Here is a 13,645-nt window from a genome sequence, read left to right as displayed (position 1 = left end):
GTTGCAGAGGTGTGTGTTGTACCTGTTGCAGAGGTGTGTGTTGTACCCTGTTGCAGAGGTGTGTGTTGTACCCTGTTGCAGAGGTGTGTGTTGTACCTGTTGCAGAGGTGTGTGTTGTACCCTGTTGCAGAGGTGTGTGTTGTACCCTGTTGCAGAGGTGTGTGTTGTACCCTGTTGCAGAGGTGTGTGTTGTACCCTGTTGCAGAGGTGTGTGTTGTACCCTGTTGCAGAGGTGTGTGTTGTACCCTGTTGCAGAGGTGTGTGTTGTACCTGTTGCAGAGGTGTGTGTTGTACCCTGTTGCAGAGGTGTGTGTTGTACCCTGTTGCAGAGGTGTGTGTTGTACCCTGTTGCAGAGGTGTGTGTTGTACCCTGTTGCAGAGGTGTGTGTTGTACCTGTTGCAGAGGTGTGTGTTGTACCCTGTTGCAGAGGTGTGTGTTGTACCCTGTTGCAGAGGTGTGTGTTGTACCCTGTTGCAGAGGTGTGTGTTGTACCTGTTGCAGAGGTGTGTGTTGTACCTGTTGCAGAGGTGTGTGTTGTACCTGTTGCAGAGGTGTGTGTTGTACCCTGTTGCAGAGGTGTGTGTTGTACCCTGTTGCAGAGGTGTGTGTAGTTCCCTGTTGCAGAGGTGTGTGTTGTTCCCTGTTGCAGAGGTGTGTGTTGTACCCTGTTGCAGAGGTGTGTGTTGTACCCTGTTGCAGAGGTGTGTGTTGTACCCTGTTGCAGAGGTGTGTGTTGTACCCTGTTGCAGAGGTGTGTGTTGTACCTGTTGCAGAGGTGTGTGTTGTACCCTGTTGCAGAGGTGTGTGTTGTACCCTGTTGCAGAGGTGTGTGTTGTACCCTGTTGCAGAGGTGTGTGTTGTACCCTGTTGCAGAGGTGTGTGTTGTACCCTGTTGCAGAGGTGTGTGTTGTACCTGTTGCAGAGGTGTGTGTTGTACCCTGTTGCAGAGGTGTGTGTTGTACCCTGTTGCAGAGGTGTGTGTTGTACCCTGTTGCAGAGGTGTGTGTTGTACCCTGTTGCAGAGGTGTGTGTTGTACCCTGTTGCAGAGGTGTGTGTTGTACCTGTTGCAGAGGTGTGTGTTGTACCCTGTTGCAGAGGTGTGTGTTGTACCCTGTTGCAGAGGTGTGTGTTGTACCCTGTTGCAGAGGTGTGTGTTGTACCCTGTTGCAGAGGTGTGTGTTGTACCCTGTTGCAGAGGTGTGTGTTGTACCTGTTGCAGAGGTGTGTGTTGTACCCTGTTGCAGAGGTGTGTGTTGTACCCTGTTGCAGAGGTGTGTGTTGTACCCTGTTGCAGAGGTGTGTGTTGTACCCTGTTGCAGAGGTGTGTGTTGTACCCTGTTGCAGAGGTGTGTGTTGTACCCTGTTGCAGAGGTGTGTGTTGTACCCTGTTGCAGAGGTGTGTGTTGTACCCTGTTGCAGAGGTGTGTGTTGTACCCTGTTGCAGAGGTGTGTGTTGTACCCTGTTGCAGAGGTGTGTGTTGTACCCTGTTGCAGAGGTGTGTGTTGTACCCTGTTGCAGAGGTGTGTGTTGTACCCTGTTGCAGAGGTGTGTGTTGTACCCTGTTGCAGAGGTGTGTGTTGTACCCTGTTGCAGAGGTGTGTGTTGTACCTGTTGCAGAGGTGTGTGTTGTACCCTGTTGCAGAGGTGTGTGTTGTACCCTGTTGCAGAGGTGTGTGTTGTACCCTGTTGCAGAGGTGTGTGTTGTACCCTGTTGCAGAGGTGTGTGTTGTACCCTGTTGCAGAGGTGTGTGTTGTACCCTGTTGCAGAGGTGTGTGTTGTACCCTGTTGCAGAGGTGTGTGTTGTACCCTGTTGCAGAGGTGTGTGTTGTACCCTGTTGCAGAGGTGTGTGTTGTACCCTGTTGCAGAGGTGTGTGTTGTACCCTGTTGCAGAGGTGTGTGTTGTACCCTGTTGCAGAGGTGTGTGTTGTACCCTGTTGCAGAGGTGTGTGTTGTACCCTGTTGCAGAGGTGTGTGTTGTACCCTGTTGCAGAGGTGTGTGTTGTACCCTGTTGCAGAGGTGTGTGTTGTACCCTGGGTTACCTGTGCAGAGGTGTGTGTTGTACCCTGTTGCAGAGGTGTGTGTTGTACCCTGTTGCAGAGGTGTGTGTTGTACCCTGTTGCAGAGGTGTGTGTTGTACCTGTTGCAGAGGTGTGTGTTGTACCCTGTTGCAGAGGTGTGTGTTGTACCCTGTTGCAGAGGTGTGTGTTGTACCCTGTTGCAGAGGTGTGTGTTGTACCTGTTGCAGAGGTGTGTGTTGTACCTGTTGCAGAGGTGTGTGTTGTACCCTGTTGCAGAGGTGTGTGTTGTACCCTGTTGCAGAGGTGTGTGTTGTACCCTGTTGCAGAGGTGTGTGTTGTACCCTGTTGCAGAGGTGTGTGTTGTACCTGTTGCAGAGGTGTGTGTTGTACCCTGTTGCAGAGGTGTGTGTTGTACCCTGTTGCAGAGGTGTGTGTTGTACCCTGTTGCAGAGGTGTGTGTTGTACCCTGTTGCAGAGGTGTGTGTTGTACCCTGTTGCAGAGGTGTGTGTTGTACCCTGTTGCAGAGGTGTGTGTTGTACCCTGTTGCAGAGGTGTGTGTTGTACCCTGTTGCAGAGGTGTGTGTTGTACCCTGTTGCAGAGGTGTGTGTTGTACCCTGTTGCAGAGGTGTGTGTTGTACCCTGTTGCAGAGGTGTGTGTTGTACCCTGTTGCAGAGGTGTGTGTTGTACCCTGTTGCAGAGGTGTGTGTTGTACCCTGTTGCAGAGGTGTGTGTTGTACCCTGTTGCAGAGGTGTGTGTTGTACCCTGTTGCAGAGGTGTGTGTTGTACCCTGTTGCAGAGGTGTGTGTTGTACCCTGTTGCAGAGGTGTGTGTTGTACCCTGTTGCAGAGGTGTGTGTTGTACCCTGTTGCAGAGGTGTGTGTTGTACCCTGTTGCAGAGGTGTGTGTTGTACCCTGTTGCAGAGGTGTGTGTTGTACCCTGTTGCAGAGGTGTGTGTTGTACCCTGTTGCAGAGGTGTGTGTTGTACCCTGTTGCAGAGGTGTGTGTTGTACCCTGTTGCAGAGGTGTGTGTTGTACCCTGTTGCAGAGGTGTGTGTTGTACCCTGTTGCAGAGGTGTGTGTTGTACCCTGTTGCAGAGGTGTGTGTTGTACCCTGTTGCAGAGGTGTGTGTTGTACCCTGTTGCAGAGGTGTGTGTTGTACCCTGTTGCAGAGGTGTGTGTTGTACCCTGTTGCAGAGGTGTGTGTTGTACCCTGTTGCAGAGGTGTGTGTGTGTGTTGTACCCTGTTGCAGAGGTGTGTGTTGTACCCTGTTGCAGAGGTGTGTGTGTGTGTTGTACCCTGTTGCAGAGGTGTGTGTGTGTGTGTTGTACCCTGTTGCAGAGGTGTGTGTGTGTGTGTTGTACCCTGTTGCAGAGGTGTGTGTTGTACCCTGTTGCAGAGGTGTGTGTGTGTGTTGTACCCTGTTGCAGAGGTGTGTGTGTGTGTTGTACCCTGTTACAGAGGTGTGTGTGTAGTTTATCCTCCAGTATGTTAGTGTCTAGTTGAGTAGTCTTCCTCCTGATGTGGTTTAGGGACAAAGCTGCCTGCTGCTGTACACACACTCCACACACTGATGGGTCATGCAGCTCTGTGTCCATGGCCTGTTAATTAACACACACACTCAGTAAATGGCACAGCCAGTAGGGACATGCAGCTCAAAAGATATAGACAGTTATGTGAAGATAAATATTATTTTACCCGTCTCATCTCCTCTGTGAATGTATGGAGCTTCAGGGCAGAGATGAGCTGTAGGGGGACCAGCTGGGTTCCAGTCTGGGCAGCAGGGCAGAGATGAGCTGTAGGGGGACCAGCTGGGTCCCAGTCTGGAGCTTCAGGGCAGAGATGAGCTGTAGGGGGACCAGCTGGGTTCCAGTCTGGAGCTTCAGGGCAGAGATGAGCTGTAGGGGGACCAGCTGGGTTCCAGTCTGGGCAGCAGGGCAGAGATGAGCTGTAGGGGGACCAGCTGGGTCCCAGTCTGGAGCTTCAGGGCAGAGATGAGCTGTAGGGGGACCAGCTGGGTTCCAGTCTGGAGCTTCAGGGCAGAGATGAGCTGTAGGGGGACCAGCTGGGTGCCAGTCTGGAGCTTCAGGGCAGAGATGAGCTGTAGGGGGACCAGCTGGGTTCCAGTCTGGGCAGCAGGGCAGAGATGAGCTGTAGGGGGACCAGCTGGGTCCCAGTCTGGAGCTTCAGGGCAGAGATGAGCTGTAGGGGGACCAGCTGGGTTCCAGTCTGGAGCTTCAGGGCAGAGATGAGCTGTAGGGGGACCAGCTGGGTCCCAGTCTGGAGCTTCAGGGCAGAGATGAGCTGTAGGGGGACCAGCTGGGTTCCAGTCTGGGCAGCAGGGCAGAGATGAGCTGTAGGGGGACCAGCTGGGTCCCAGTCTGGAGCTTCAGGGCAGAGATGAGCTGTAGGGGGACCAGCTGGGTTCCAGTCTGGAGCTTCAGGGCAGAGATGAGCTGTAGGGGGACCAGCTGGGTTCCAGTCTGGGCAGCAGGGCAGAGATGAGCTGTAGGGGGACCAGCTGGGTCCCAGTCTGGAGCTTCAGTGGAGAGATGAGCTGTAGGGGGACCAGCTGGGTCCCAGTCTGGGCAGCAGGGCTGAGATGAGCTGTAGGGGGACCAGCTGGGTCCCAGTCTGGAGCTTCAGGGCAGAGATGAGCTGTAGGGGGACCAGCTGGGTCCCAGTCTGGTGCTTCAGAGGAGAGATGAGCTGTAGGGGGACCAGCTGGGTCCCAGTCTGGAGCTTCAGGGCAGAGATGAGCTGTAGGGGGACCAGCTGGGTCCCAGTCTGGAGCTTCAGGGCAGAGATGAGCTGTAGGGGGACCAGCTGGGTCCCAGTCTGGGCAGCAGGGCTGAGATGAGCTGTAGGGGGACCAGCTGGGTCCCAGTCTGGTGCTTCAGAGGAGAGATGAGCTGTAGGGGGACCAGCTGGGTCCCAGTCTGGAGCTTCAGGGCAGAGATGAGCTGTAGGGGGACCAGCTGGGTCCCAGTCTGGGCAGCAGGGCTGAGATGAGCTGTAGGGGGACCAGCTGGGTTCCAGTCTGGGCAGCAGGGCTGAGCTGAGCTGTAGGGGGGACCAGCTGGGTCCCAGTCTGGAGCTTCAGTGGAGAGATGAGCTGTAGGGGGACCAGCTGGGTCCCAGTCTGGAGCTTCAGTGGAGAGATGAGCTGTAGGGGGACCAGCTGGGTCCCAGTCTGGGCAGCAGGGCTGAGATGAGCTGTAGGGGGACCAGCTGGGTCCCAGTCTGGAGCTTCAGTGGAGAGATGAGCTGTAGGGGGACCAGCTGGGTCCCAGTCTGGGCAGCAGGGCTGAGATGAGCTGTAGGGGGACCAGCTGGGTCCCAGTCTGGTGCTTCAGAGGAGAGATGAGCTGTAGGGGGACCAGCTGGGTCCCAGTCTGGAGCTTCAGGGCAGAGATGAGCTGTAGGGGGGACCAGCTGGGTCCCAGTCTGGAGCTTCAGGGCAGAGATGAGCTGTAGAGGGACCAGCTGGGTCCCAGTCTGGGCAGCAGGGCTGAGATGAGCTGTAGGGGGACCAGCTGGGTCCCAGTCTGGAGCTTCAGGGCAGAGATGAGCTGTAGGGGGACCAGCTGGGTCCCAGTCTGGGCAGCAGGGCTGAGATGAGCTGTAGGGGGACCAGCTGGGTTCCAGTCTGGAGCTTCAGGGCAGAGATGAGCTGTAGGGGGGACCAGCTGGGTCCCAGTCTGGGGCTTCAGAGGAGAGATGAGCTGTAGGGGGACCAGCTGGGTCCCAGTCTGGAGCTTCAGGACAGAGATGAGCTGTAGGGGGACCAGCTGGGTCCCAGTCTGGAGCTTCAGGGCAGAGATGAGCTGTAGGGGGGACCAGCTGGGTCCCAGTCTGGAGCTTCAGGGCAGAGATGAGCTGTAGGGGGACCAGCGGGGTCCCAGTCTGGTGCTTCAGGGCAGAGATGAGCTGTAGGGGGACCAGCTGGGTCCCAGTCTGGTGCTTCAGAGGAGAGATGAGCTGTAGGGGGACCAGCTGGGTCCCAGTCTGGAGCTTCAGGGCAGAGATGAGCTGTAGGGGGACCAGCTGGGTCCCAGTCTGGGCAGCAGGGCTGAGATGAGCTGTAGGGGGACCAGCTGGGTCCCAGTCTGGAGCTTCAGGGCAGAGATGAGCTGTAGGGGGACCAGCTGGGTCCCAGTCTGGGCAGCAGGGCTGAGATGAGCTGTAGGGGGACCAGCTGGGTCCCAGTCTGGGGCTTCAGAGGAGAGATGAGCTGTAGGGGGACCAGCTGGGTCCCAGTCTGGAGCTTCAGGACAGAGATGAGCTGTAGGGGGACCAGCTGGGTCCCAGTCTGGAGCTTCAGGGCAGAGATGAGCTGTAGGGGGACCAGCCGGGTCCCAGTCTGGGCAGCAGGGCTGAGCTGAGCTGTAGGGGGACCAGCTGGGTCCCAGTCTGGTGCTTCAGGGCTGAGATGAGCTGTAGGGGGACCAGCTGGGTCCCAGTCTGGAGCTTCAGGGCAGAGATGAGCTGTAGGGGGACCAGCTGGGTCCCAGTCTGGTGCTTCAGAGAGATGAGCTGTAGGGGGACCAGTTGGGTCCCAGTCTGGTGCTTCAGAGGAGAGATGAGCTGTAGGGTGACCAGCTGGGTCCCAGCCTGGTGCTTCAGAGGAGAGATGAGCTGTAGGGAGACCAGCTGGGTCCCAGTCTGGTGCTTCAGAGAGATGAGCTGTAGGGTGACCAGCTGGGTCCCAGTCTGGAGCTTCAGGGCAGAGATGAGCTGTAGGGGGACCAGCTGGGTCCCAGTCTGGTGCTTCAGGGCAGAGATGAGCTGTCGGGGGACCAGCTGGGTCCCAGTCTGGGCAGCAGGGTTGATCCTTTCCTCGCTCTTGCAGGGTCCACAGACTCTTACTGCCTCTGCTGCCTACCCCTCCGCAGCCCTTTCTCCTGTCTCTCCCTCTGTCCTTTAGGGTTGTGGACTTCCCCTCTCCTCTCTTGGTTGTTCTGTGTACTTGTATGACCATCCTCCTCCACGTTTCACTCTGCAACCCCTGCCTCGGAGGGCTGCTCTTTCTCCCCCTCTCCTCCTACTCGCTGCTGTAGTTTCTGTGTTCTGTGTACTTGTATGACCATCCTCCTCCACGTCTCACTCTGCAACTTCTGCCTTGGAGGGCTGCTCTTTCCCCCTCTCCTCCTGGCTCTCTCCTGCAGTTTCTGGGTTCAGCTGATTGTTGACCTGTGTTATCATTCTCCAGAAGTTGATCTCCAGTGCCTCGCTAGTAAAAGAAAAGGCCCTTATCATGCTGCGGGAAATACCACTTCCAGTCTAAGGAACAACTTCACCAACATGGCGCCGCATGTTTACAAGGTCGCTAATAACTTATTTTAGTAAAAAACAGCTATTTTTATTTTATTTTAAAAAATGGGTGCACAGGCTCAATGGACTAAACTTACCCTTATATGGGGAATAAGGTATTGCGATAGAGTACTGAAAACAGTGTTTTGAAACAGACCCCAAATCGCTAAGTCCCCCTGCCAGGAAAAATACTAATAAAAATCATATCTGACCCCAAAAAATCTGTACCATGTCACACCTGCTGAAATGGAAAAAAACAGTACACAGTTTGGACATGAGAATCAAATGAAGCGGTTCTTCAAGTCTTATACACATGGCCAGCCCACCACAAGAGCACATCATGACCCACCTAGAGAACAAAACAATGATGCCAGAGAATCACTGCAAAGGAGAGATTATATTCGAAGCAAGACGATGGCCACACGTTTTTCAAATCAGACACTTATACATACCAAAAACAAACATTTTCCAAAACCAGGCAAACAAAAAAAACAGGCATTCAGAAAGGATGTAAACAACAACGTCAACGCCTGGTGTTCCAGAAGAGTGCCAGTCAGTCATCAATGGAATCTGTATTTGCGTGCGGGTTTGATGCTGACGTAAGTCTTCTTCACCTCCTCCGTCTCCTCTTTCTTCACCAGTTGGTACCGCTCCCCTTTTGTGGTCACCACCTGGTTGCTGTGGTAACGCACCAGTTTTTTAGGGGCATCTTTAGGTGCAACAGGCCTGTGTGTTTTCTTATCCTCCTCCCTGTCCACTAGCATGTACTTCTCCAGGATGCTCTCTTTCATCTTCTGCTCTGCCTGAGGGGAAGCCATCTTCCCATGGTTTACGTTTAGAGGTGTGTGGCTGAGCTGGATGTCTCCTTCGATGATGAGGCGGACAGCCTCCTCCATGTCACCTTTAGCAATGGACAAGGCACTCCTGGCCTCTGATAGTCTGCACTTGGGGAACATCTCCAGAAGGAGCGGCTCCTGGGCCTCCCACTCAGAGAATGGCACCTTGGCGGTGGCCCCCTCAGTCTGTGTAGTAAGGCAGTGCATCTCTCTCACAGGAGACCCAGTGGAGGTAGCGCTGACTGTCAGTGGGACCTCCATTCTAGCCTTTGGCACACTATTTTCTGAACTCCGGGCTGTGGCTAGTTTTGAAGCCAGGCTGAACATCATATCACAAACATTAACACTGTCAATTTCAGCAAAGCCAGGAATGTAGGCCTCCAGCATTTCTACAAAGACCTCCACGTCAAAGTTCTCCTCCACGCTCTCCTGAGATCCCAGATCCTCCAGGACTCCAGTGATGTAGGGAAGCAACACATCATCCAGGGAACTCAGGTCTGCTTCGGGAATGCATGTCTGAATGAAGTCCTGCAGGGTATCGTGGATTATCTTGTGAAGGTCCATAATGGGCTCAAAACCTGTTAACAAAAAAACAATACCAGATTCAGATTGATTCAAATGTGACGACGGAAATAAACGGGATTGCGAATTATGCCGCCTTTAACAGAACTATACGCTATCACGAATGCATTACGAATTGATGATAGCTAGCTAGAAGTAAACAAAACGAAAACAAAATTAATCGTACCGGCGACCGCTGACTGTGAAGCAGGCAAGAATGGCTAACGTAACTTCAGGTTTTCAAAGGTTGACCAAACCGAACTAATATCAAAGAAAGTGGACACTATGATATATTATTTTCAGGATTTTCTGATCTATTGACGGACAACAATCACGTAATCAGAAGAGATGACGAGAATCGGATTGACGTTAACTATCTATAGTAGCCGTACTGCTGCAGAACAAAAAGCTAGCAAGCCTAAACGAATATCGTTGTAGTAAAGTGCAACAAAAACTACGACGTGCAAATACAAATCTAACCTTAAACGTGCAAGAAATAAAATGTTGTTCCAATTGTGTATCTACAAACTGTGTGAATAATTAGCCAGCTAAGAGATTAGACTGCTAGCAACTCAAATGTTTACACACGAATAACTACAATGGAACCATTTTTTCCTAGCGAGTTTAGCGCTGTCAACAATGATTCCTTACCGCCACCTATCGTTCTGGAGTTAGATTATATCATGAAAAGGATCTAAAATGAAAAAATAACGATACTTTAAACTAAACTTTCATTTGTTCGCTTATATGTCACATTACTCCCTTATATGTACAAATATAACCCGCACGTGTATTTTCCTACAACACTGACTTTGCTGATAACTACTTTATTTAGGAAAAGTGTAGTTAAGACTGAAGTGGTTGTCTCGCCTAGCTATCTTCAAATGAATGCACTTATTGCAGAGCTTCTGCTAAATTACAAAAATGTAAAATGTAGCCTATGCCTGTCTGCCATGCCACCAACAGATCCATCATAACGCTCCTATCTGTCCATTGTGTAAGGCTAAGAGTCTCTTCCACAAGAAACCCAAGATGAAGCCCGACGAGAGTACACACTCACACTCTCCCACTACCACCTCATTTGATACATTTAAATCGCTGGAATTCAGTAATACATGTCTTTATAACCTTCTCCATGCCATGGAACCTACATTTAGTATCATCCTCATTATCCTATGTGTTTTCTTTTTAAATCAGTGCTTGAGTGTTAAAATGTAATTGTTAACCTTTACAGTGCATTCATAAAGTATTCAGACCCCTTGACTTTTTCCAGATTTTGTTAAATTACAGTCTCGTTCTAAAATTGATTAAATTGTTTCCCCCCCTCATCAATCTATACAAAATATCCCATAATGACAAAGCAAAAAGGTTTTTGAAAAATGTTTGCTAATTTTAAAGAAAATATGTAAATGTGATATTTCAGTTTTCTAAGTATTCAGACCATTTACTCAGTACTTTGTTGAAGCACCTTTGGCAGCGATTACAGCCTCGATTCTTCTTGGGTATGACGCTACAAGCTTGGTACACCTGTATTTGGGGAGTTTCTCCCAATCTTCTCTGCAGATCCTCTCAAGCTCTGTCAGGTTGGATGGGGAATGTCGCCACACAGCTATTTTCAGTTTGGGTTTTGGCAGAGCAATTGTCCCGAAGCCAATCCCTCATCGTCTTGGCTGTGTGCTTAGGGTCGTTGTTATGTTGGAAAGTGAACCTTCGCCCCAGTCTGAGGTCCTGAGCACTCTGGAGCAGGTTCTCATCATAGATCTCTCTGTACTTTGCTCCATTCATCTTTTCCTTGATCCTGACTAGTCTCCCAGTCCCTGCTGCTAAAAAACATCCCCACAGCATGATACTGCCACCACCATGGTTCACCGTAGGGATGGTGCCCGGATTCCAATGGTGATTTTAGCATGTAAATCTTGGTGGGGAAAAAAAAAAAAGTGGAATGCATGCCAGAAAAGCCAATACACAACACAACACTAAACAATACATGAACTGCACTATAACGGTGACAAACGGTGCCCACAAACATAACAGCAGTCCCAACATCTTACCACTGCTAACCCTGGCTATCAGCGGAGCCTTGTCTGGCAGCGAAACCGTTCATTCAGCCTCATTTACTGCCTTTTAAAAACAAAGCTGATATGGCTGACTTGCTTAAACAAATGTGGTTTCTAATGACAATTGAGATGTACAAACTATGGCAGAAGGGGACGACAAGCGGATAAGAGGCAATCCGCAATTTCGATTAAGACAATGAGTGAGCTAGGACAGACGTAACGTCAGTCAATATAACTATTTGTTTAGCACTTTTGAAATGTACAGCGACAGAATTCAGAACATGGGCCGTTCTTATAGTGTTCTCCCTGTACACCAAGTCAGAACCGTAGGATGAATAAAGGGGGCATATAAGCAGACAATGAAAGCTCTTAAAATATTAGATTTTTACATTTCTCTAAAACAGGTTATAGGCTAGTCAGAACAGTAGGCGAAATTAAGAGGGGTAAATTATTAGGGTGAGGCACATGGGATACTAACATCTTACCCAAGTGCAGACTATCAGAGGCCAGGAGTGCCTTGTCCACACAGCCAGTGTCACTGATTCCTTCCAAACCACTCGTTGAATTTGCGATTCCAACTTAATGTTAATGTCCAATGGCCGATGAGCACCGATACGTTTTACCTATAATTTCTCTTCATTATTTATCTTCCTATGACAAGGATTAAATTGGATTTGCCAGTAGATTGTCGTCTTGATTCATGATTATGACTGCTAGCTAAAATTGTGAAAGTATGATGTTGACATGATCAGTCCAATCAAAGCTACTGTACATATAACGTGATTTGAAGTCATTTTATCTGTGGCCAATGACCTTGAGCCTTCATGGATGGACACTTCTATGGCAGCAGAATTTTCAATGTACTGAGTCAATGTGCGGGGGTACAGGTTAGTTGAGGTAATTTGTACATGTAGGTAGGTGTAAAGTGACTATGCATAGATAATAAACAGCTAGTTTACAAGCAACATAAATTAGGAAAAAGTCGAGGTCTGTATTCGCTAAAAGTTTTTATTCAAAGTATGAATTTCGGCACCCTATGGAAGGACCGCGGTTGTACAGGACAAACAGGTACAGGTAGGCGTTTTCAGAATTGACTTTTTAACAAGTATCAACTGATGGTGACTCAATGTTGTTGCTCGGATATCACGCAACCAGTTATCAAAACTCAACTCCGCCTCGATATAAGCGAACGGAGTTGAGCGTTCTTCAGCTAATGTTGCTATTGGCTCTAACATTAGAAATGTAAAACATACAGCATTTACTTGTTACTCTGTATTTAACACGTTTGCATTGCATGAACACTTTCCATGACTGAACTATAATGACTGTGTTGTAACTGTTTGCTATGATATGAAAACGTGTTCACTATTGGAGTGTACAGTCGTGGCCAAAAGTTTTGAGAATGACACAAATATTACATTTTCAAAGTCTGCTGCCTCAGTTTGTAAGATGGCATTTTGCATATACTCCAGAATGTTATGAAGAGTGATCAGATGAATTGCAATTAATTGCAAAGTCCCTCTTTGCCATGCAAATGAACTGAATCCCCCAAAAACATTTCCACTGCATTTCAGCTCTGCCACAAAAGGACCAGCTGACATCATGTCAGTGATTCTCTCGTTAACTCAGGTGTGAGTGTTGACGAGGACAAGGCTGGAGATCACTCTGTCATGCTGATTGAGTTCGAATAACAGACTGGAAGCTTCAAAAGGAGGGTGGTGCTTGGAATCATTGTTCTTCCTCTGTCAACCATGGTTACCTGCAAGGAAACACGTGCCGTCATCATTGCTTTGCACAAAAAGGGCTTCACAGGCAAGGATATTGCTGCCAGTAAGATTGCACCTAAATCAACCATTTATCGGATCATCAAGAACTTCAAGGAGAGCGGTTCAATTGTTGTGAAGAAGGCTACAGGGCGCCCAAGAAAATCCAGCAAGTGCCAGGACCGTCTCCTAAAGTTGATTCAGCTGCGAGATCGGGGCACCACCAGTACAGAGCTTGCTCAGGAATGGCAGCAGGCAGGTGTGAGTGCATCTGCACGCACAGTGAGGCGAAGACTTTTGGAGGATGGCCTGGTGTCAAGAAGGGCAGCAAAGAAGCCACTTCTCTCCAGGAAAAACATCAGGGACAGACTGATATTCTGCAAAAGGTACAGGGATTGGACTGCTGAGGACTGGGGTAAAGTCATTTTCTATGATGAATCCCCTTTCCGATTGTTTGGGTCATCCCGGGGGGGGAGAAGACAAGGTGAGCGCTACCATCAGTCCTGTGTCATGCCAACAGTAAAGCATCCTGAGACCATTCATGTGTGGGGTTGCTTCTCAGCCAAGGGAGTGGGCTCACTCACAATTTTGCCTAAGAACACAGCCATGAATAAAGAATGGTACCAACACATCATCCGAGAGCAACTTCTCCCAACCATCCAGGAACAGTTTGGTGACAAACAATGCCTTTTCCAGCATGATGGAGCACCTTGCCATAAGGCAAAAGTGATAACTAAGTGGCTCGGGGAACAAAACATCGATATTTTGGGTCCATGGCCAGGAAACTCAGCAGACCTTAATCCCATTGAGAACTTGTGGTCAATCCTCAAGAGGCGGGTGGACAAACAAAACCCCACAAATTCTGACAAACTCCAAGCATTGATTATGCAAGAATGGGCTGCCATCAGTCAGGATGTGGCTCAGAAGTTAATTGACAGCATGCCAGGGCGGATTGCAGAGGTCTTGAAAAAGAAGGGGCAACACTGCAAATATTGACTCTTTGCATCAACTTCATGTAATTGTCAATAAAAGCCTTTGACACTTATGAAATGCTTGTAATTATACGTCAGTATTCCATTGTAACATC

At 49.9% G+C, this 13,645-nt stretch overlaps 1 protein-coding gene across 1 annotated transcript; it reads right to left on the bottom strand.

Moving 5' to 3' along the window:
• Window positions 1–7,393: 7,393 nt before the first annotated feature.
• Window positions 7,394–9,372, bottom strand: cuedc2 (CUE domain containing 2). Its single transcript, XM_038981954.1, has 2 exons — window positions 8,926–9,372; window positions 7,394–8,755 (listed from the first exon to the last, which is right to left on the bottom strand). The coding sequence occupies exon 2, from the start codon at window positions 8,739–8,741 to the stop codon at window positions 7,902–7,904; it is 840 nt and encodes a 279-aa protein (XP_038837882.1). The 5' UTR covers window positions 8,742–8,755; window positions 8,926–9,372; the 3' UTR covers window positions 7,394–7,901.
• Window positions 9,373–13,645: the final 4,273 nt, after the last annotated feature.

This window comes from Salvelinus namaycush, chromosome 42 (assembly GCF_016432855.1).
Source record: "Salvelinus namaycush isolate Seneca chromosome 42, SaNama_1.0, whole genome shotgun sequence".
Taxonomy (NCBI): domain Eukaryota; kingdom Metazoa; phylum Chordata; class Actinopteri; order Salmoniformes; family Salmonidae; genus Salvelinus; species Salvelinus namaycush.
This window is presented reverse-complemented; position numbering and strand designations above follow the sequence as displayed.

Coding starts and splice junctions, on each gene's coding strand:
- cuedc2 (XM_038981954.1), bottom strand. CDS start 8,741: ATGGACCTTCACAAGATAATCCACGATACCCTGCAGGACTTCATTCAG.